General features: G+C 43.4%; 1 protein-coding gene across 9 annotated transcripts; it reads right to left on the bottom strand.

Moving 5' to 3' along the window:
* Nucleotides 1-491: 491 nt before the first annotated feature.
* LOC149393519 (uncharacterized) lies at nucleotides 492-7694 on the bottom strand. 9 transcript variants are annotated; one of them, XM_089617213.1, is made up of 6 exons: nucleotides 6920-7694; nucleotides 6249-6274; nucleotides 6069-6156; nucleotides 5519-5595; nucleotides 881-967; nucleotides 492-791 (listed from the first exon to the last, which is right to left on the bottom strand). In XM_089617213.1, the coding sequence occupies exons 3-6, from the start codon at nucleotides 6100-6102 to the stop codon at nucleotides 642-644; spliced, it is 348 nt and encodes a 115-aa protein (XP_089473339.1). In that variant the 5' UTR covers nucleotides 6103-6156; nucleotides 6249-6274; nucleotides 6920-7694; the 3' UTR covers nucleotides 492-641. The 9 variants fall into 9 exon arrangements, 5 of the variants coding, with proteins under 5 accessions (XP_089473339.1, XP_089473338.1, XP_089473335.1 ...); XM_089617212.1 differs by having other exon boundaries at nucleotides 556-791; nucleotides 6069-6274; nucleotides 6920-7343; XM_089617209.1 differs by lacking the exon at nucleotides 6249-6274 and having other exon boundaries at nucleotides 627-791; nucleotides 6920-7474.
* Between the last annotated feature and the right edge of the window lie 13807 nt (nucleotides 7695-21501).

The following is a 21501-nucleotide window of genomic DNA, read 5'->3' as shown; positions in this document are numbered from 1 at the left end:
CAAGTACACGTAATCGCTCAAGTAATATTATCGTAAGTACGAGACGATCCCACGAAGACTTAGTTAACCGAAGAAATAAACGAGCTACTAATGAATTGAACTCTAAGCGAATGAAGGTGATTATTAAATGGCTTAGCTAAACTCTCATATGATAGGGATTCCTACAATCATACATGATTTTTTGGTTCTCTCTTACTAAGCACGCTCACATATTAGTATCGCTAAACCTCTCTCGAGCGTCTAACATCTCATGTCAATATCAGATTTTTATCTCTAAATCTCAACCCTTAAAAACACGATAAGCATTACACTTGGAGCGTACACACGACTCTATAGCAGCCTAGCTATCTTTAGTCTATAGGAATGTACTACAATTATCTAATTCACTTGCACGATTATTCATTCTCTCTCGAGTAGCATAAAAAAATCCTAAAATTCATGAACGAGGTAGATAATATCATACAAGAATGAAGTAAGAAATTAAATAAAGAAAAAAAGGATGAACCTAAAAATACTTCAATCAATAAATAAATCCACAACCATATTCAAGAATGCTAAGTCATCACTCTCTCGGGGATTAGTTCACAGCAACGAGAAAAATAAACAATGAGAATAAATAAATCACAACCATGACAATAACACTAAAAACAAAAAAAAACATAAATAAGAGTTCCAGAGATAAATATGAGAAAGTGAAATGCTGAATTATGCTGTGGTGACGACGATGAACTGTGGTGGAACGGGTCTTCTTCTCTGTGTCTCCTTCTCAACCACCAAGCCAAACAAGAAAACTAAAACCCAAAATAGACTTAACTTCAGTATTTTTAGAGTCTAATTCCTAAGTACTTGTTGATATTTTGGAAATAGGAAGTGTCTATACCCTTGTTATGATCGTTGTTATGATGTTCATTAGTACTTTCATTGTCATACGACATTGTTGTTGAATGCTTGTGCTTTGCCTAGGTATCTTTGATTAAGACAATGTTGGAGTCTCATTTTTGATGTATAAAATAAATGTTTGAGAGAGGAATATAAATAAACATAAGCAAACGAAAGACTTTGCACCAAGATTGGATAACTAACTCGTCATCCTGACTTGAAGCAAGCTAAAAAGATACACTATAGTGAGTTTTTACTATCGTTTCTATGGATTATCATGATGGGTCTATGTTAATGAATAACTCCCGACCAAAGAACCAAAACAATGCAGAGTATTCTTTTCGCTGTTATTGGTGTTATCCTTACAATGTTTGGAGTTATACGTAATGAATCATTCAACAAATCAGATATAATGATAGCATTGATATTTTTCATTCATAGACCCAAAGCATATGGGGCCTTCAGTTATAATTGAACATCTACCTCTAAAATAGAAAATTGGGCTGAGCTGGAATCATCTTCGGCATGGCACACCCACCTGTTCGTGCGGCGCACTCGATGTGCTACGCAGCGCACCGACAGCGTGTTGCACGCAAAGTGTTCTTTCGGCCGGATGATCATATGCACGGCGCACTAGAAGGTTTTTTCTGTGCGCCGCGCTTCCTGAACTTTGTTTTGACTTTTCTAAATCACATTTTGACTTGCTTTGATACCCCGAATGATCTGTAACATCATAATATGCTCCAAAGTCGCATGTAAACCCAAAACTCCCTATAAATCCCGCAATTCACTCAAAACACATTAAACACAAATAAAAAACTCGAGAATTTGCGAGATTCGAGATCGGAAAGAGGAGTTTAACGCGAATATCAAATACCCTTAAACTTGAACCATCTCTTGTCCTCAAGTGATGAAAACAATAACATATTTGAAGCTAACTAAAAAGGCCAGTAAAACTTGGGAATTGAATTCCCTTGTCAGATTCATGCTCGCCTCAACTACAAATTTATAGACTTACAATGCAAAGGGGATTCACGATTTTTTTTTTATTTGAATTCAACTACCAAGCGTGACAAGAAATGAAATACAAGCTAGTGTTTCACAAACTATCGGGTACCAAGCTTTGCAACCTTCTCAATGTTGGAATCGATCTAGGGTTTAAGAAAATAATTAACGCTTCGGTAAGCGGCGGAATTTTAAAAATTTTCTTTTACAAGTAAAACAGTTTTTACTAACCTAGACAAGTGCAAGTACATGTAATTAAAAACCAATATGAGCTAGAAGTTTACTAACCTTTCTTGAAGCTTGAACTTTGAAGAAGCTCGTGGAAAGTTTGCAACGCTCGTCTCCCCTCGCAGCACGTCTCTCTTCCTTTCCTCGGCACCTCGAGCAACCACGAAAGTTTCTATCACTAAATCACTCGAAAAGAAGGAATCAGTGAGTGGGCACTTTTAAACACTACGACTTAAGAACGAGTCTCGAAGTCGCAGAGCTAAACACTAGGTCGAGTGAGGACCTAGGTGCCAAAACAAGAAAAATCGAAAATAAACTAGAAAGAGAGAGAGAGAGAGAGAGAGGAGTTCGGCCAACAATGTCTAGAGAGAGAGTCTCTCAATCTCTAACTTATGTTGAATTAGAAAACAATGAGAATGAGGGCCCTATTTATAGGAGAGGGATTACCTTCAATAAGGTAGTTTCCTCTTCTACAAAATATCACATATTCATGAGCAAAAAACTAGTTTCCTCTTTACCCATGTTGGGCGCCCAACTCATGCCATTAAAGGCTTGGATTTGTTTCCTATTTTGTTCCATTCTCTAGTTGGCCGATTCCCATGTGCATCCATATGCAAATTTGTTTCCTCTTTTTCTTTTGGCAAGTATCTAAATACATTTATGCACAAAATAAACTCTCTTCTCTTGGGTTTGGGCGTGTAAGACTTTCTTGAAGCCTTCTAGATTTTTCTTCATTTGTTCATAACAACATAAGAAAAGCCCATTAAGAATTTTCAATAAAATTCTTATGAAATGAAATTAATTCACAAGGCCCAATGATCAAGTGATGGCCGAGTGACATTAAGTCATCAAATGAACTTGTCAAAAAATTTATTGACATTCATTTCATCCTTTGTCTCAAAAGACAAAAATACCATTTTGACTATTTTCGTTCTTGTTTTGACTTAGCTTCCAGTTTAAGTATTCATATCGATGTGATTCGTGACAGTGACCTCATGGACCCAAATGAACAAAGCTTTAGCTAAACACTTGGACTCAAAAGTTCACAAACCTTTTCCAAGTTTAGCTTAATGCCAACTGACTCCACTAAAGAGCTGACACTGAAAATCTCTCGGTTCAAATGAATTTATTTTCTACTCAAGAATTCGACCTGATTATGATGAGCGGATCCACTGAATATTATCTATGTTTACCCTTCATGAATGTCATCAGCTAGTCGGGATTTACTAAATTACCATTTTACCCTTCTAGCTGTTATTTCCTCAACTCCTTTGTCGCTTGTGAATAAGTTAGAAACAATGTATTAACGAGGAGCTAACAAGTAACATTGTTTCATCCAAAAGAGTCAGGACTCAATTTGGACACTGGCCAGTTCATTTATTCACACTCCAAGGAACAAAGCATGAGGTGACATACATTGCATTTCAGCAATCTTGTACATGAATTCCATATCTATGAGAACTTCACAAAGTTACTCATGACATACTCACAACTTAGTACTTCACCAATAGGCCTTGTTCGGAATCACATAGTGAGTCCGAACTTTGACTTTCTCAAATGAGAATACTAAGGTATGAAATGGCATGTCTCATTTTAGGATTAAGGTAAGCATGATGCAATTCATACATAGTGACTTCGAGACATAATAGGTTAAATGGTTTGTTCATATCTTGTCTCTAGAAGTGCACTGGTCAATTCAGTACCTTCGGAAGATACCTAGAAGAACTATAGAGTCTCCAACTCTCAATGCCTCATAACCAGACATCATAGATTCTTCTAACAATCATACTGAGGTCAATAGTCCTTTGACCCTAAGATTGCGAATATATCGTTTTAAGCAAACTACGAAGAGTTTGTTCATGCAAATCTACATTTGTCTCTTTGTAAGTTGTTAAGTTTGTTTATGGACTAAAAGACTAAGGTTTTATCATAAAGCTTCAAACAAAGAAAGAATGAATGAACATTTCAACTTTATTAATGAATGAATAGGCAATTACAAGCAAGAGTCTTCGTAAGACTATATGACATCAAATGTACATATATAGACACTACTACTCTTCTTGTGGGCACCATTGACAACAAACTCCCACTTGACTCAAAGAAGATGTGAGTAGTCCTACATGCCTAATCCCTCTCGAAATTGGTCAAAGACCATGTGTCACGACCCGCGAGCGACAGCTCGCCCACGAACCGCGACTGATCAACTCAAATCTATACATAACTCATAATATAAACACATTAATTAAGCATAATATCTCATAAGATTATATAATAAAATAGTTTGCGAAAATTCGGGGAAATTTTTCGATTTTATAACTTAGAGTCTTATAGCGACTCCTATACAAATATGTTCCGGAACGTTTTATTAGAAGATACTAACCCCCGATTAAGAAACCCCATAGCCCATAGGTCAAGGCAATACGCGCTCGGTCTCGGTCTTCAATCTCGTGTCCCGCTTACCAGCTTTTCCCTTATCTACATTACCAAGGGTCATAAAACTATGAGTCGATTGACTCAGTAAGTGGGAGTCTATCTATAAAGTAAAACGACTAATGCCATGTGACGTGCAAAACAAACACATAAAAATGCAGAATGCAGATGCATATGATTCAAGAGCATGCCTAACGCGGGGCCTCGCTCTACGCTATCACTTGCCATTCCACAAGGTTATACAACATCCACTGCTATAACCCTTGGAATGACAAGAAGCCAACCTCAGACTTCGAGCAGTAGTCATCAGTGGCTTAGAGTTTTAAGACTGTCTGGGATCCACTAGTGGTACCATCTTCGTTTGGGCGCCGGCGCTACATGCGTCATGACATAGCAAATGGGCTCGCCGGGGCGACCTTTCCCATTGCAAGAACGGGGTGCTCTCAGCAGCTCCCGTGGAGTACTCAGCGCCATCAGGACCGTCTTAGTCCTCAACACGAGTCGGAACTCGTGGGTACCACCGACAACATTATTTATTGTTTGGATACTCTAGCTTATAGAGTATACAACTAATTACAAATAGGAGAGCGTCTCGGGATAAATCCCAAAAGAATTATGGTTTCCCTTTCATGCTCGTTAAGTGTTTTAGATTGAAGACTCAGGATGTGACTCCCGGTACTTCTACCCTCGGCTCGAATCCGAGAGTCTAACATGCTCTCCTGTCACCTCCGATCTAGCCAAACTCTATGGTTAGCAGAGGAATCTAACAACAAAGCAACAACGTGGCTGGTTCAAGTTAGCGTTTGAACCTAACGGGTGTACCCGAACTAAGTTTTCAAGCAAGAGTGGCCGAAGCCTTAACTTTCAAGTTTATTCATTTTAGGGCTTTCACCTACTCTTGTTTACTAGCAAATAAATGCACAAACAAACAGGGTTATTCCCTTGGTAAGTAGTTGACTTATATCTCCACACTTACCTCTATCTCCAACTCTTGCTGCTTGTTGGTCTCAACGCTTTCCTTCGCGTGACTACCAAAGCTAACAGAAGAACAACCTGCAAAGGTCTGAGCGGAGTAAGATACGTTATCATACTTGCTAAACAACGGATCATTGAAGAAACTCCGACTCGCAACGGTAGAGGAACTGAATTCCAGGTTGTGCTCAATAACTTAACTTATCATTTATTAATATAATTTGGTTCCCCGATCGAGAATCTGAAAGTCTCGTATCGTAAAACACGATACACAAAATAAATTCCTTAACCAAGCAATTACAGACATATAAGGAATTTATCGACTTTACACAGATTCCAGACTTATAAAACGAGTATATCTCTACAACGTGAAAATCGCAACTTTAACACTATCCAGTTTAACCCTTTTTCGAATGAGTCCGGGGTTTCCAAATTATATACGAACGATAAACCGAAATTAAAATATGAGCACAACGGCGAACACCAAAGTCATAAACTCTACGATAGTGCACTAGACACGTGACGATCGAACATAAAATCACGAGTTTATATACCAATTTCTTCTTCCTCGTCTTTCACCAGCCTCATCGAGTTGGAAAGTGCCGATACTCGTTCGCTGACTCTCGATCTTCTACAACCACGCTGCGGGTCAAACCATACACAAACAATTCAGAATTACGCAGCCAAAACAAGTCGCACGGCCAAGTAACACACGGCCCACAAATCACACGCACACGGCCAGCCTTAACCAAACGAATTCCTGAAATTAACGATCATCACAACTCAAGCATTAATTCAAAATCAATTCCAGCAAAACAATCTCAGAGTCACGTCACAAAATTCACGGCCCGACCATTCGGCTCGTACTATTCAGACAGCGACTGAAATTTGAATCATAACTTCAGCTACACAAACTCAAATCAATCGATTCCAATTCCATGAGAAAGACAACTTCCGTAGCTTTCTAAAAACATATTATAAGACCAATTTCAAGAATCATAGCTATCTGAAAAACTATCCGAAATTTCCGGTCGCTGTTCTGGAAATTCACATTTCACAGCTTTGAATACCAGATTTCAAAAATTCATAACTCTTTCAATACTCCACGGGTTATTACGTTCTTGGTCATTTTAGAAAGCCCATAACGTCTACTTTCAAGGAAAAATACTAACAAAAATAATATCAGAGTATATCGGACTGTCCACGTCCGTTTACTCTCATATTTCGTCCAAAATCAAACCACACAAGAAAACGAGTTTAAACTTTCAATTCAAATCATCAACGTCACAAATCAAACCCCAACATCATCTAACCACAGCCAAAACCACAAATTCCAACCCGAAATAAAAAACCCCCAATTCTCCAAGAACCCTAGATTTCAATCCAACCAAGGAGAAGAAATTACCACTTCCAAACGCGAGATTAAGCTTCCTTGGCGAGTCACCACGCCTTCCCCGGCGTTTTCTTTTGCTCCGGCGTCCTTTCTCGGTCGGCGACCACGGCGGCTCAACGGCGGCGGCTCTTCTTGGCTGGTGGCGCGCGCGCACGAAGCTCGGACTCCATCTCCGTCGCTCACTCGCTCTCTCTCTCGGCTTCTCTCTCTCCCCCGATATCTCTCTCTCTCCCTCTCGGTCATCTTCTTCTTCTTCTTTCTCTTTTCCTTTCTTTCTTCTCTTTTCTTTTTTTTTTCTCTCCTGCGTGTGGTCTTCTCTTTTTGGGCTGGTGGGTTTTGTCTTGCTCGGCTGGAGAGACTTAATGAGAAAGGCAATAGATGAGGATAAGTGATGAGTTGGCAATGCTAAACTTATCCTTCTATTTACAATCCAACCCTTTTTTTCTCCTTTTTGTTTCAAATGGGTCCAGAAAAATTGTTACAACTAAGTCCTTATCATATAATTATTTAATTAAATCCATAACCAAACGGATTATAATTATATGATTCAAACCGAGAATTTTCTCATTCGTTCTCGATTAATTTAAATATATTCAAGGTTTCTCGGACATAATTCTCGTCCTTGAGAATTTATTTCTTAAATTAAATTCCGACATATATCCTCGGAAAATAATTTATTATTCGAGGCGAACTCGATAAATCCTTTATTTATTCCGAGATTTTCCATTACCTTAAAATAATTTAAATTAACTCGATAAACTTATACGTCCATCATTCACTCATTAATTTAATTGTAACAAACGGAAGCTCGTTTATTCAACGTAAATTACAAACGGCGAGATTCAAAAGTTATCCTTTACACCATGTTCGCTAGGGCCTTGGTGAATGGATCTGCCAGAGATCTACTTCACCTCCACGTCTCCGCGTTGCGCGATCTCTCGAATCAAATGGTATTTCCTTTCAATATGCTTAGAGCGCTTATGGCTTCTAGGTTCCTTAGAGTTAGCGATAGCCCCACTATTATCACAATAAAGGGTTATGGGCTCGTCGACGTTTGGAACAACTTCCAAATACTTAAGGAATTTTCTAAGCCATACAGCCTCTTTGGATGCTTCACAAGCAGCCACATATTCTGCTTCCATTGTGGAGTCAGCAATGCAAGATTGCTTAATACTTCTCCACACAACAGCTCCACCATTAAGGATGAACACAGATCCCGAAGTGGATTTCCTGGAATCCTTATCCGCTTGAAAATCGGAGTCGGTATATCCCGTCATAGTCAAGTCAGTACCTGAGTATGTAAGCATCAAGTTCCTAGTTCTTCGAAGATACTTAAGAACATGCTTAACAGCAATCCAGTGCTCGGGTCCAGGGTTGGATTGGAAAGGACTAACTACGCCAATGGCGAAACAGATGTCAGGTCTAGTGCAAAGCATAGCATACATGAGGCTTCCTACGGCAGAGGCGTAAGGAATTTTCCTCATGTCTTCAATCTCTTGTGCAGTCTTGGGAGACTGGTCCTTAGAGAGTGAAACTCCATGCCTAAAGGGTGTTTGGCCTTTCTTGGAGTCTTGCATCGAGAAGCGACCCATTATCTTATCAATATAAGATGCTTGAGAGAGCGACAGGGTCCGGTTTTTCCTATCTCGAAAGATTTGGATCCCCAGAATGTACGCGACTTCTCCTAGATCCTTCATATCGAATTGCTTTGCCAGCCAGACTTTAACCTCAGATAACTTACCCATGTCATTACCAATGAGTAGTATATCATCGACATATAGTACCAGAAACACAACTTTACCTTCGTGTATTAACTTGTAAACACAAGGCTCATCTATTGACTGTTCAAAGCCGAAGCTCTTTACAGTTTCATCGAATCTAATATTCCATGACCTAGATCCTTGCTTTAGTCCATAAATGGATTTAAGCAACTCACAAACCTTGGTCTCTTGACCTTTATCCACGAAACCGTCTGGTTGAGCCATGTAAATGCGCTCGTCAAGATTGCCATTCAGGAAGGCTGTCTTGACATCCATTTGCCAGATCTCATAGTCGAGAGCTGCAGCTATGGATAGGAGTATGCGGATGGATTTAAGCATCGCGACTGGCGAGAAGGTTTCTTCATAGTCATTCCCTTCTTGTTGGGTATAACCCTTTGCCACAAGTCGTGCTTTGAACGTCTCGACGTTCCCATCAGGACCCCTTTTCTTCTTGTATATCCACTTACACCCTACGGGTTTAATCCCTTCAGGATAGTCTACAAGTTTCCAGACATTGTTGACATACATCGAGTGCATTTCAACTTTCATGGCGTCAAGCCAAAGGTTTGATTCAGAACAAGCCATCGCTTGGCTATAGGAAACAGGATCATCCACGTCAGAGACGGCTACAAGAGAGTCTCCATAAGACATGTACATGTCAGGCTTTTGAGCAGCCCTCCCACTACGTCGAAGTACTACTTGACGAGATTCTGATGAGTTAGGTTGTGTTTCAGTTGGGGTAAGAACAGTTCTTACAGATGAGGTAGAAGCTTCCTCACCCAACTTTTCTTCAAGCACAATTTTGCTTCTAGGTTTCGCATCCTTCATGAAGTCCTCCTCAAGGAAACGAGCATTCGTGCTAACGAAAGTCTTATCGTCCTCGGGACTATAGAAAATGAAAGCTTTGGTTTCCTTTGGATATCCCACAAACAGGCACAATTCTGACCTACTAGCCAACTTGCTAGTCTTTTGCCTTAGCACATGTGCAGGGCAACCCCAAATTCGGATGTGGCCCAAACTTACTTTACGGCCAGTCCATCTTTCATAAGGAGTACCAGGAACCGTTTTAGACGGAACTTGGTTCAGAATGTAAGCGGCTATTTCGAGGGCATATCCCCAAAAGGAAAACGGGAGTGATGAGTAACTCATCATCGATCTAACCATCTCCATAAGAGTTCGGTTTCTTCTCTCTGACACTCCGTTTTGTTGAGGTGTGCCAGGTGCGGTAAGCTGAGAAGCGATACCTTCTTCTTTAAGAAAGTCATCGAACTCTCTAGACATATACTCACCACCTCGATCAGATCGAAGGGCTTTGGTCACTTTGCCAGTTTGCTTTTCCACTAAAGCCCTAAAGACCTTAAATACGTTAAAGGTCTCAGATTTGTGTTTGAGCAAATAGACAAACCCATATCGTGAGTAATCATCAGTGAAGGTAACGACGTATTCGTATCCTCCACGTGCCTGTTGGCTGAGCGGACCACATACATCAGAATGTATTAGTTCCAGCAACTCAGTGGCTCTTCGACCTTTATCAGAGAAAGGTCGCTTAGTCATTTTTCCTTCTATGCAGGATTCACAAGTAGGTAGTGAACCTATTGCAGAGGCTTGGAGTGGACCATCCCTCACAAGTCTTTTAATCCTTTCTAGACTGATATGACCAAGTCTTAAGTGCCATAGGTGTGTTGATTTTGTTAGATCGGAGGATTCAGAAAGTTTGATCCTCTTTGGCTCCCTAATTAGATCATTATCTATTTCGGTGTCTAAAAGAGAAGGTTGAGTGGGATAGATGTAGAAAAGAGCATTCTTCATACATGCATCAGTGACAAAAGAATTATCAGGAAACGAAATACGAATTCCATTCTTAATGAACTTTAAACAATAATCTTGCTCACGAAGACGAGCAACGGATATTAAGTTCTTCCCAAAGGTAGGAACAAAATAAACATTATTCAAGTTTAAAGTGCGGTCTTCAAAAGACAGCGTCACGGATCCCACAGCCTTTGCAGACACCAGGCTCCCATCACCCCATTTGAAACAGAACTCGCCTTCCTCTAAGCTTTTGGTTTTCTTGAAACCATTCAAGGAACAACAAATATGGTTAGTAGCAGCGGAGTCAAGAATCCACGTTGATACATTATCAGCTACTAAGCATGCTTCGGTAACTAGTACAATACTATGTTCCTTTGCTTTGAGATTGGCAGGACAGTTCTTTTTATCGGCCTTGTGAGGTCTCTTCTTAGTTTCAGAGGCGGAGGCTCTTTGCTCAGTAGCATGTGCCTCTCCTTGATTCCTCTTTCTATTAGTGAGACCTTCAGCAGTGTGAAACTCCTTTATAAGCTTGGTAACAGTGTACTCTAGCTTGTTTATGGAGTAGTTCATCTTGGAGGTATCAAGACATGCGGGGAGAGTTTCTAAGATCATATCTATGACATTCTTCCCATCAATCTCAGATCCTAGGATTTCCATTTTATTCATAAAACTAATGATCAGTATCATAAAGTCTCCAACAGGAGTCCTAGCCTTCATGTGACAGTTCATAAACTGTGGGACTGCTTGTTGCCTTGTTTGACGTCCTTGCCCTCCAAACATCTCAAGGAGATTGTAGAGCATTTTGACGGCAGTCTCGATGTCACGATGTTGCTCTTTCAGCATATTGTTCATAGATGCCAAGATATAGCACCTCACAATCTCATCGGATCGAAGCCAGGCCGCTAAGGCGTCATTGTCCTCTTGAGTTGAATCATCATTCGTCAGAGGAGGACACGGGGTGGTGAGTACCCATTTGTGCTTGTTAACGGTAGGTATTATGTCGAGGTTATGTTTCGAGTTTATGTAGTTTTCATTTTCGAGTTTGTTCGAGGAAAGAATGAAAGAGAGAGAGAGTTGGGAGACATATTGCCTATAAAAGTTGAAACAAGTTTATGATTAGTCTTTGGTTTAGGATTTAAGTTTGTTTAAGACTTTATAAAATCCAAAGGTGTTATGAACGAAATGACACTTTACTCCTTCGAGGGAAGGCCGCAACGAGTCTCCTTTCATAAGTAAATGACTCATCATTAATGCATAGCCAAGATGTCAATACATCAATTTTGACTAGCCACCTTGTAAATTGGTTTGATCACTCACATCCTTTCGCAGGGCCTCGAGGGAGGATTACTAGGGATTGAGTCTAAGTGTGTAACCAACCACTTAGTCCAAAAGATTGACTTTGAAAAACAATCCGCCGAGGGGAGGCCTTGTCATCATCGTCTCACTCTCGTACGTAGCTCATTGAGCAATGATCAGAGCAAAGCGCCCTTGAGTACTCTCATTTAAGAGAGGGCCACGAGGGTGACTCTTAGTCCGGCATTAATTACTTCTTTCATTAGTGTTGGGGATCGCGGGTTACAAACAACAAGTATAACCCTCCCACTTAGTTTTTGGAGTTGGTTCATCGACTCTTATAAGTTCAGAAACAGATTTCCTAGTTAGAGAGCGACAGAGCGGACAACTAGAAGAGAATCCTAGATCGACATGTTCAGAGAAGTATTAGTGCATAAAGGCACAAGGTACATACTCGATCTTTTCCTATTTTCTATTTCGGGAAAGTGCGTGAGGGAAGTGTGAACTTCAACTCACTCGAACACTTGAAAGTTTGAGATTACACATCTTTTTATTTTTCGGCTTGTCTACAAGGAGACCTCCCACTCAAATTTTCAAGAGCATATAGATTTTGAACATATGTGATATAGATATAGTTTTGAAAACATTTTGAAAATTTATTTGATTTGGATGACAAAATATTTTCAAGTTTGAAAGTGAAAACGGTTTTTCAAAATTCAAACTAGTTTTGTAAAAATTCAATTTCAATTAAACTTTCAAAAATCAAAACATTTTAATCTTACACATCATGTTTATAATCATATGAAAAACATTTTTGCTCAAGAAAATTTTCTCATTAGAGTTCTATAACTCATGGTAGTGGGGTTTGAAAATCCGGATTTCTAAAAAACTGGAGTTTCAGACAGCCGCGCACCTCGGAGTAAAATCGCCATATCTGGCGGCTCCGATGTCCTTTTGCGCCGAAACCGGTGGCATTGGACAGAGGACAGACAGAGATTTAATTTTATTCAAGAATCATTAAATTTAGATTTCTGAACAGAGAGTTATGCCACTTTTAATGCGGGTTCACTCCAGCTCGAAGAAAAAGAAATAAATTAAAGTTTGGTCCTTTTTAGGTGCGAAAAAGAATCGAGTGTAACGGAACGTTTTAAGATGTTGTTTAAAGCTTTTGTTTGTGTTTTATTAGAAGGGTAATAACATAGAATAAAATAAATAACAACATGCATAAAACGATTCAAGTAAAAATAAGAAACTAGCAAGATATCAAAACTAGTCACAAAATTTTACTCGAAATTTCTCAAACCTTTAAAACACGTTTTTCAATATAAAAAATTAAAAACTTTTAGAACTGATTCTAATGTGTTTTAAAAACATCCCAAAAACATAGAAAAACAACATGGTTTTTAATTTAAAGGCAAGAGCAATAAATTAAAAAAAAACTAAGATAACAATTCTAACTTGTCACAAAATTAGTAAACTTTCGAAAACGATTTTCAAGCTCATAATTTTAAAAACATGTACATGCATCTCTTTGACCATAGCTCTGATTCCATTTGTTGGAATCGATCTAGGGTTTAAGAAAATAATTAACGCTTCGGTAAGCGGCGGAATTTTAAAAATTTTCTTTTACAAGTAAAACAGTTTTTACTAACCTAGACAAGTGCAAGTACATGTAATTAAAAACCAATATGAGCTAGAAGTTTACTAACCTTTCTTGAAGCTTGAACTTTGAAGAAGCTTGTGGAAAGTTTGCAATGCTCGTCTCCCCTCGCAGCACGTCTCTCTTCCTTTCCTCGGCACCTCGAGCAACCACGAAAGTTTCTATCACTAAATCACTCCAAAAGAAGGAATCAGTGAGTGGGCACTTTTAAACACTACTACTTAAGAACGAGTCTCGAAGTCGCAGAGCTAAACACTAGGTCGAGTGAGGACCTAGGTGCCAAAACAAGAAAAATCGAAAATAAACTAGAAAGAGAGAGAGAGAGAGGAGTTCGGCCAACAATGTCTAGAGAGAGAGTCTCTCAATCTCTAACTTATGTTGAATTAGAAAACAATGAGAATGAGGGCCCTATTTATAGGAGAGGGATTACCTTCAATAAGGTAGTTTCCTCTTCTACAAAATATCACATATTCATGAGCAAAAAACTAGTTTCCTCTTTACCCATGTTGGGCGCCCAACTCATGCCTTTAAAGGCTTGGATTTGTTTCCTATTTTGTTCCATTCTCTAGTTGGCCGATTCCCATGTGCATCCATATGCAAATTTGTTTCCTCTTTTTCTTTTGGCAAGTATCTAAATACATTTATGCACAAAATAAACTCTCTTCTCTTGGGTTTGGGCGTGTAAGACTTTCTTGAAGCCTTCTAGATTTTTCTTCATTTGTTCATAACAACATAAGAAAAGCCCATTAAGAATTTTCAATAAAATTCTTATGAAATGAAATTAATTCACAAGGCCCAATGATCAAGTGATGGCCGAGTGACATTAAGTCATCAAATGAACTTGTCAAAAAATTTATTGACATTCATTTCATCCTTTGTCTCAAAAGACAAAAATACCATTTTGACTATTTTCGTTCTTGTTTTGACTTAGCTTCCAGTTTAAGTATTCCTATCGATGTGATTCGTGACAGTGACCTCATGGACCCAAATGAACAAAGCTTTAGCTAAACACTTGGACTCAAAAGTTCACAAACCTTTTCCAAGTTTAGCTTAATGCCAACTGACTCCACTAAAGAGCTGACACTGAAAATCTCTCGGTTCAAATGAATTTATTTTCTACTCAAGAATTCGACCTGATTATGATGAGCGGATCCACTGAATATTATCTATGTTTACCCTTCATGAATGTCATCAGCTAGTCGGGATTTACTAAATTACCATTTTACCCTTCTAGCTGTTATTTCCTCAACTCCTTTGTCGCTTGTGAATAAGTTAGAAACAATGTATTAACGAGGAGCTAACAAGTCACATTGTTTCATCCAAAAGAGTCAGGACTCAATTTGGACACTGGCCAGTTCATTTATTCACACTCCAAGGAACAAAGCATGAGGTGACATACATTGCATTTCAGCAATCTTGTACATGAATTCCATATCTATGAGAACTTCACAAAGTTACTCATGACATACTCACAACTTAGTACTTCACCAATAGGCCTTGTTCGGAATCACATAGTGAGTCCGAACTTTGACTTTCTCAAATGAGAATACTAAGGTATGAAATGGCATGTCTCATTTCAGGATTAAGGTAAGCATGATGCAATTCATACATAGTGACTTCGAGACATAAGAGGTTAAATGGTTTGTTCATATCTTGTCTCTAGAAGTGCACTGGTCAATTCAGTACCTTCGGAAGATACCTAGAAGAACTATAGAGTCTCCAACTCTCAATGCCTCATAACCAGACATCATAGATTCTTCTAACAATCATACTGAGGTCAATAGTCCTTTGACCCTAAGATTGCGAATATATCGTTTTAAGCAAACTACGAAGAGTTTGTTCATGCAAATCTACATTTGTCTCTTTGTAAGTTGTTAAGTTTGTTTATGGACTAAAAGACTAAGGTTTTATCATAAAGCTTCAAACAAAGAAAGAATGAATGAACATTTCAACTTTATTAATGAATGAATAGGCAATTACAAGCAAGAGTCTTCTTAAGACTATATGACATCAAATGTACATATATAGACACTACTACTCTTCTTGTGGGCACCATTGACAACACTCAACCGCTCTCAAGAGACTTCTAAAACCCTAAGGTTTTAGAATACATAAATTTTCACTCAACACACCCATAAGCACACTCTTCTCCCTTACTCTCTACTAATGTACACATATCACCTCAAGGTTGTCCATAGGTCTTCAACTTATGGCGTTCAGGCTAGAGGTGAGCGTCAACCTCTTGCCAGCCTCCATCTTCAACAAATTGAGGATCGGTGAGGTCAAGCCACGCACACTATCTTACAAATGGTGGACAGGTCCGTGAAGCATCTGCGCAGCTTCATGGAGAACGTACTTGTCAAACTGGGCAAGTTGACATTCTCCGTAGATTCTATGTCATCGACATGGAAGCTGACCAAGAGATTCTGATTATTCTCGGAAGCCCTTTCTTGGCCATTGGAGATGCTCTCATTCATGTGAAGAAAAGGGAGCTGAAGCTGCGTAAGCGCGAAGACAAAACATTTGGGATCTACTATGCCCGAAAACGCGCAAAGTTTAAAGAGGAGGTCCACCGACTCGAATTGGAAAAATCCAAACTTCCAAAGCCTCCTAAACCGCCACTGATACCTCCCAAAAAATGTCGAAAGACGAAGAAAGCTGAGCAATAATGAAGTTTCCCAAAGCACCATGGAGAGGAGATTGGAAACCTCCGTACAAATGGAAGAGAAAGAGCCTCAGTGATTAGGCCCGCAGAGACAAGAGCTAGAGAAAGGTATCCTGTCAAGCTACTGACGTTAACTAAAGCGCTTGTTGGGAGGCAACCCAATATTTTATTTTCAATTTTTTATATATATAGCTTTTAAAAATATTGCGAACTCTCGGGTACCAAGCTTTGCAACCTTCTCAACCGCTTTGGAAGAGACTTCTAAAAGCCGAATTTATGTGAATTTCGATCAACACACCCATAACCCTACTTTTCTCCCTTACTCTCAACTAATGTATATCACTTCTAGTTGGTCCATAGGTCTTCAGTTTGCGACATTCAAGCTAGGACAACGGTAGGATATGAAATTTTAGTGACTAAATTAACCTAGCAAGGATTGCGACTCGTTTCTCACCAAGCACTCAAACCTCACACTACTCTCGCTCTAGAAATTCACCTCTCCCAAATATAACCCTCAAGATAGTCATTCCAAAGAAACTCTCAACTCAACAAATATACCTCTAAGTCATTTTATTTTCTTTTCCAAGTCAATTAAAGAAAACAAATAAACAAAATAAAAAACTAGATACGAAAAATGAGCATCAAGCTAGTATTTTATTTTCTTTTTCTTTTTTTTTTAATATTTTTTAACATACATAAAAAAATAACAAAAGCAATTTTTACGGTGGTTAACAATTTTTTACGTTTATTTTACTGAATTGGAGATTTACTCTAGAGACTAGTAGAAAAACTCGGCAATGACTCTGTCACGACCCGCAAGCGACAGCTCGCCCACGAACCGCGACTGATCAACTCAAATCTGTACATAACTCATAATATAAACACATGAATTAAACATAATATCTCATAAGATTATATAATAAAATAGTTTGCGAAAATTCGGGGAAATTTTTCGCTTTTATAACTTAGAGTCTTATAGCGGTTCCTATACAAATAGATACTAACCCCCGATTAAGAAACCCCATAGCCCATAGGTCAAGGCAATACGCGCTCGGTCTCGGTCTTCAATCTTGTTTCCCGCTTACCAGCTTTTCCCTTATCCACATTACTGTTGTCGCCGTTTTTCGGACAACGATTCAGGGGCCACAGGCGGTTAGACCCAAGGCCGGACCGAGTGGCCTCGCCTGGGCTCGAGCGTGTCGGGCTCGGTGTCCCGAGTCTTCCCTTGGTTGTCGGTGGTGTATAAGCTCGTCCAAACACCTCCAAATGGGGAATCTGGAGGGTGAATGGGGGGTGTGACCGCGCCAAGGGTTGGCTGCCTACGTACCCTTTAGTCGGGATCAGGTCATGACGTAGTTCAGAGGCCAAAGATGAGGAAACGAGTGAAGTCTGAGTTCTACAGCGTTTCTGGACTCAAAAATGGATTGCCTGGAGAAGGTGAGAGGCACCTGTATTTATAGGCGACCAAGAGGCATTAGGGCAACCCCTTGGCATTAGGCCTAGGAGGCCGAGCGGATGCATTGGGCCCAGGAGGCCGAGCGGAGGTTGGGCCCAGGTCGGGGTCGAGCTCGTCAGGCCGAGGTCGGGCTGAGGTCGAGCTGAGGCCGAGGTCGAGCTCGCCAGGCCGAGGTCGAGCTCGCCAGGCCGAGGTCGAGCTGAGGCTGAGGTCGAGCTCATCAGGCCGACGTCGAGCTGAGGCCGAGGTCGAGCTCTCCAGGCCGAGCTGAGGCCGAGGTCGAGGTCGAGCTCGCCAGGCCGAAGTCGAGCTGAGGTCGAGCTGAGGCCGAGGTCGAGCTCGTCAGGCCGAGGTCGAGCTGAGGCCGGGGACGAGCTCGCCAGGCCGAGGTCGAGCTGAGGCCGGGGTCGAGCTCGCCGGGCCGAGGTCGAGCTGAGGCCGAGGTCGAGCTGAGGCCGAAGTCGAGCTCGCCAGGCCGAGGTCGAGCTGAGGCCGAGGTCGAGCTCGTCAGGCCGAGGTCGAGCTGAGGCCGAAGTCGAGCTCGTCAAGCCGAGGTCGGGCTGAGGTCGAGCTGAGGCCGAGGTCGGGCTGAGGTCGAGCTGAGGCCGAGGTTGAGCTCGCCAGGCCGAGGTCGAGCTGAAGCTGAGGTCGAGCTGAGGCCGGGGTTGAGCTCGCCAGGCCGAGGTCGAGCTGAGGTCGAGCTGAGGCCGAAGTCGAGCTCGCCAGGCCGAGGTCGAGCTGAGGCCGAAGTCGAGCTCGTCAGGCTGAGGTCGAGCTGAGGCCGAGGTTGAGCTCGCCAGGCCGAGGTCGAGCTCGTCAGGCTGAGGTCGAGCTGAGGTCGGGGTCGAGCTCGTCAGGCCGAGGTCGAGCTCGTCAGGCCGAGGTCGAACTGAGGCCGAGGTCGAGCTCGCCAGGCCGAGCTGAGGCCGAGGTCGAGCTCGCCAGGCCGAGGTCGAGCTGAGGCCGGTGTCGAGCTCGTCAGGCCGAGGTCGAGCTGAGGCCGGGGTCGAGCTCGCCAGGCCGAGGTCGAGCTGAGGCCGAGGTCGAGCTCGTCAGGCCGAGGTCGAGCTGAGGCCGGGGTCGAGCTCGCCAGGCCGAGGTCGAGCTGAGGCCGAGGTCAAGCTGAGGCCGAGGTCGAGCTCGCCAGGCCGAGGTCGAGCTGAGACCGAAGTCGAGCTCGTCAGGCCGAGGTCGGGCTGAGGTCGAGATGACGCCGAGGTTGAGCTCGCCAGGCCAAGGTCGAGCTGAGGCCGAGGTTGGGCTGAGGTCGAGCTGAGGCCGAGGTCGAGCTCGCTAGGCCGAGGTCGAGCTGAAGCTGAGGTCGAGCTGAGGCCGGGGTCGAGCTCGCCAGGCCGAGGTCGAGCTGAGGTCGAGCTGAGGCAGAAGTCGAGCTCGCCAGGCCGAGGTCGAACTGAGGCCGAAGTCGAGCTCGTCAGGCCGAGGTCGGGCTGAGGCCGAGGTCGAGCTCGCCAGGCCGAGATCGAGCTGAGGCCGAGGTCGAGCTCGCCAGGCCGAGGTCGAGCTGAGGTCGGGGTCGAGCTCGTCAGGCCGAGGTCGAGCTGAGGCCGAGGTCGAGCTCGCCAGGCCGAGGTCGAGCTGAGGCCGGGGTCGAGCTCGTCAGGCCGAGGTCGAGCTGAGGTCGAGCTCGTCAGGCCGATCTTTGGCCCCTTGGCCATGGTACCCCGCGGGCGCCTGCAGGCGCCGTCGACCCGGAACGGACCGACAACATTAGCCCCCCGAGTTTGCGGTCGAGCGTAGGTCGAGTGGAAACTCAATGCTTACGCCGGCGTGCGGACGCGGGACGAACGATCTCGGGTTTATGAGCGTGCCGCAAAAGGGCTTTTAATGCATCACGAGGGAAAGCCTCTGGGCGTCGCTAGGGATGGCCTTTGTGCGTCGCGAGGGACGGCTTTTGCGTGTCACGAGGGACGTCCTTATGAGTGTCTTATGTTCCCGACATACTATCGTAGTCGATTCGCACGATTTTGTTGGTGCGCGTCTTATTTTCTCGATTTACCAGTAAAGGCGTAATCGATTTGCGCGATGTGATTGGTGCGCGTCTTGCGGGCCCGGCTTACTATGCTCAGTGTAACCGGTTTGCACGGCTTAGTGCCGCACCTGGCGGCGAAGTTTCCCGCGGACGCTGGCTAGACCAGTTTCGTCCGGCGGGTGCGACTCTTCGCCATCCATTCGTGACTCGTTGCCTATCGGCGTGTGGGAGCTGGGTGGCCGTCGCACCCATCTTCCGACGAGTACGCTACCTATCGGCGTGCGTGTTACGCGTCGGGGTGGGCTTGATGCGAGCGCAGTTCCCAGTGAGCGTGGTACTTGTCGATACGCGTGTCACGCTTTGGGTTTTGACTGTCGGGATCGACGATCCGGTGTGCGGACGTGATCTGTCGATGCCTTACTGCCTATCGGTGTGCAAGGCACGATATTGCGCGAGAGTAGGGGTGGCAATTCGTGTCCCGTGTCGTGTTCGTGCCGTGTCTTATTCGTTTTCATGTATTTTTTGACAGACCCAGACCCGACCCATTTATTATTCGTGTCTAGGAGCAAAACCCAAACCCGACCCACTATGTTTTTGCCAAACCCAAACCCAACCCACTAAGACCCATTTATTAATAATGTCTTAATGGACCATGTAACCCACGAACCCACTTAGACCCACAGACCCATTTAGACCACTAAACTCATTTGAACACGTGAATCGGTTTAGGCCCTTAGACATGTTTGCTTCAAAATACTGAAATTCTCTAAATCAAATTAAATAACAAATTAGTTAGAATAAGTGATTAATAAAAATACTCCATATAATCAACTAAGCCACCAACATAATATTTTTAATACAAAAGAGAAGTTCAAACACAATCCATTGGGTCATTGTGAGTCTTGATCGTGTTTACCCATTAACAACCCATTTAATATTCGTGTCTAATTGGGTCCCAATGGGTTGTCGTGTTCGTGTCGTGTTTACCCGTTATTTAATCGTGTTAATCGTGTTCGACACGGATGGACCCGGATCCATTTAAGGTCAACCCAAACCCATTTACACCGTGTCGTAATCGTGCCGTGTCTCGTGTACGGCCCAAATTGCCACCCCTACGCGAGAGTGTCGCAGCGAAAGGCATGCGAGGTCGGAGGTCCGGTGCGCGGATCCAACTCGTCGACGTTTCGGGATCGACGATCCGGTGCGCGGACGTGATCCGTCGACGCCTTACTGTCTATCGGTGTGCAAGGCGCGACATTGCGCGAGAGTGTCCCAGCGAAAGACGCGCGAGGTCGAAGGTCCGGTGCGCGGATCCAACTCGTCGACGTTTCGAAACCAACGATCCGGTGCGCGGACGTGATCCGTCGACGCCTTACTGCCTACCGGTGTGCAAGGCGCGACATTGCGCGAGAGTGTCGCAGCGAAAGACGTGTGAGGTCGGAGGTCCGGTGCGCGGATCCAACTCGTTGACGTTTCGGGACCGACGATCCGGTGCGCGGACGTGATCCGTCGACGCCTTACTGCTTATCGGTGTGCAAGGCGCAACATTGCGCGAGAGTGTCGCAGCGAAAGACGTGCGAGGTCGGAGGTCCGGTGCGCGGATCCAACTCCTCGACGTTTCGGGATCGACGATCCGGTGCGCGGACGTGATCCGTCGACGCCTTACTGCCAATCGGTGTGCATGGCACGACATTGCGCGAGAGTGTCGCAGCGAAAGACGCGCGAGGTCGGAGGTCCGGTGCGCGGATCCAACTCGTCGACGTTTCGGGACCGACGATCCGGTGCGCGGACGTGATCCGTCGACGCCCCGCTGCCTATCGGTGTGCGAGGCGTGGAATCGTACGAGAGCGTCGCACGAGGGTCGGAGTTCCGGGGCGCGGATCCGACTCGTTGATGCTTCGCTACCTTTCGGCGCGTAAAACGTGTCATTGCGCGAGCGCGTCGCGTGAGGGCCGAAGGTC

Source organism: Urtica dioica, chromosome 6 (genome assembly GCF_054948205.1).
Source record: "Urtica dioica subsp. dioica isolate 48M chromosome 6, U.dioica_male_clone48M_v1_H2, whole genome shotgun sequence".
Classification (NCBI taxonomy): Eukaryota; Viridiplantae; Streptophyta; class Magnoliopsida; order Rosales; family Urticaceae; genus Urtica; species Urtica dioica.
Note: the sequence above shows the minus strand (reverse complement) of the source record. Positions and strands in the feature narration are given on the sequence as shown.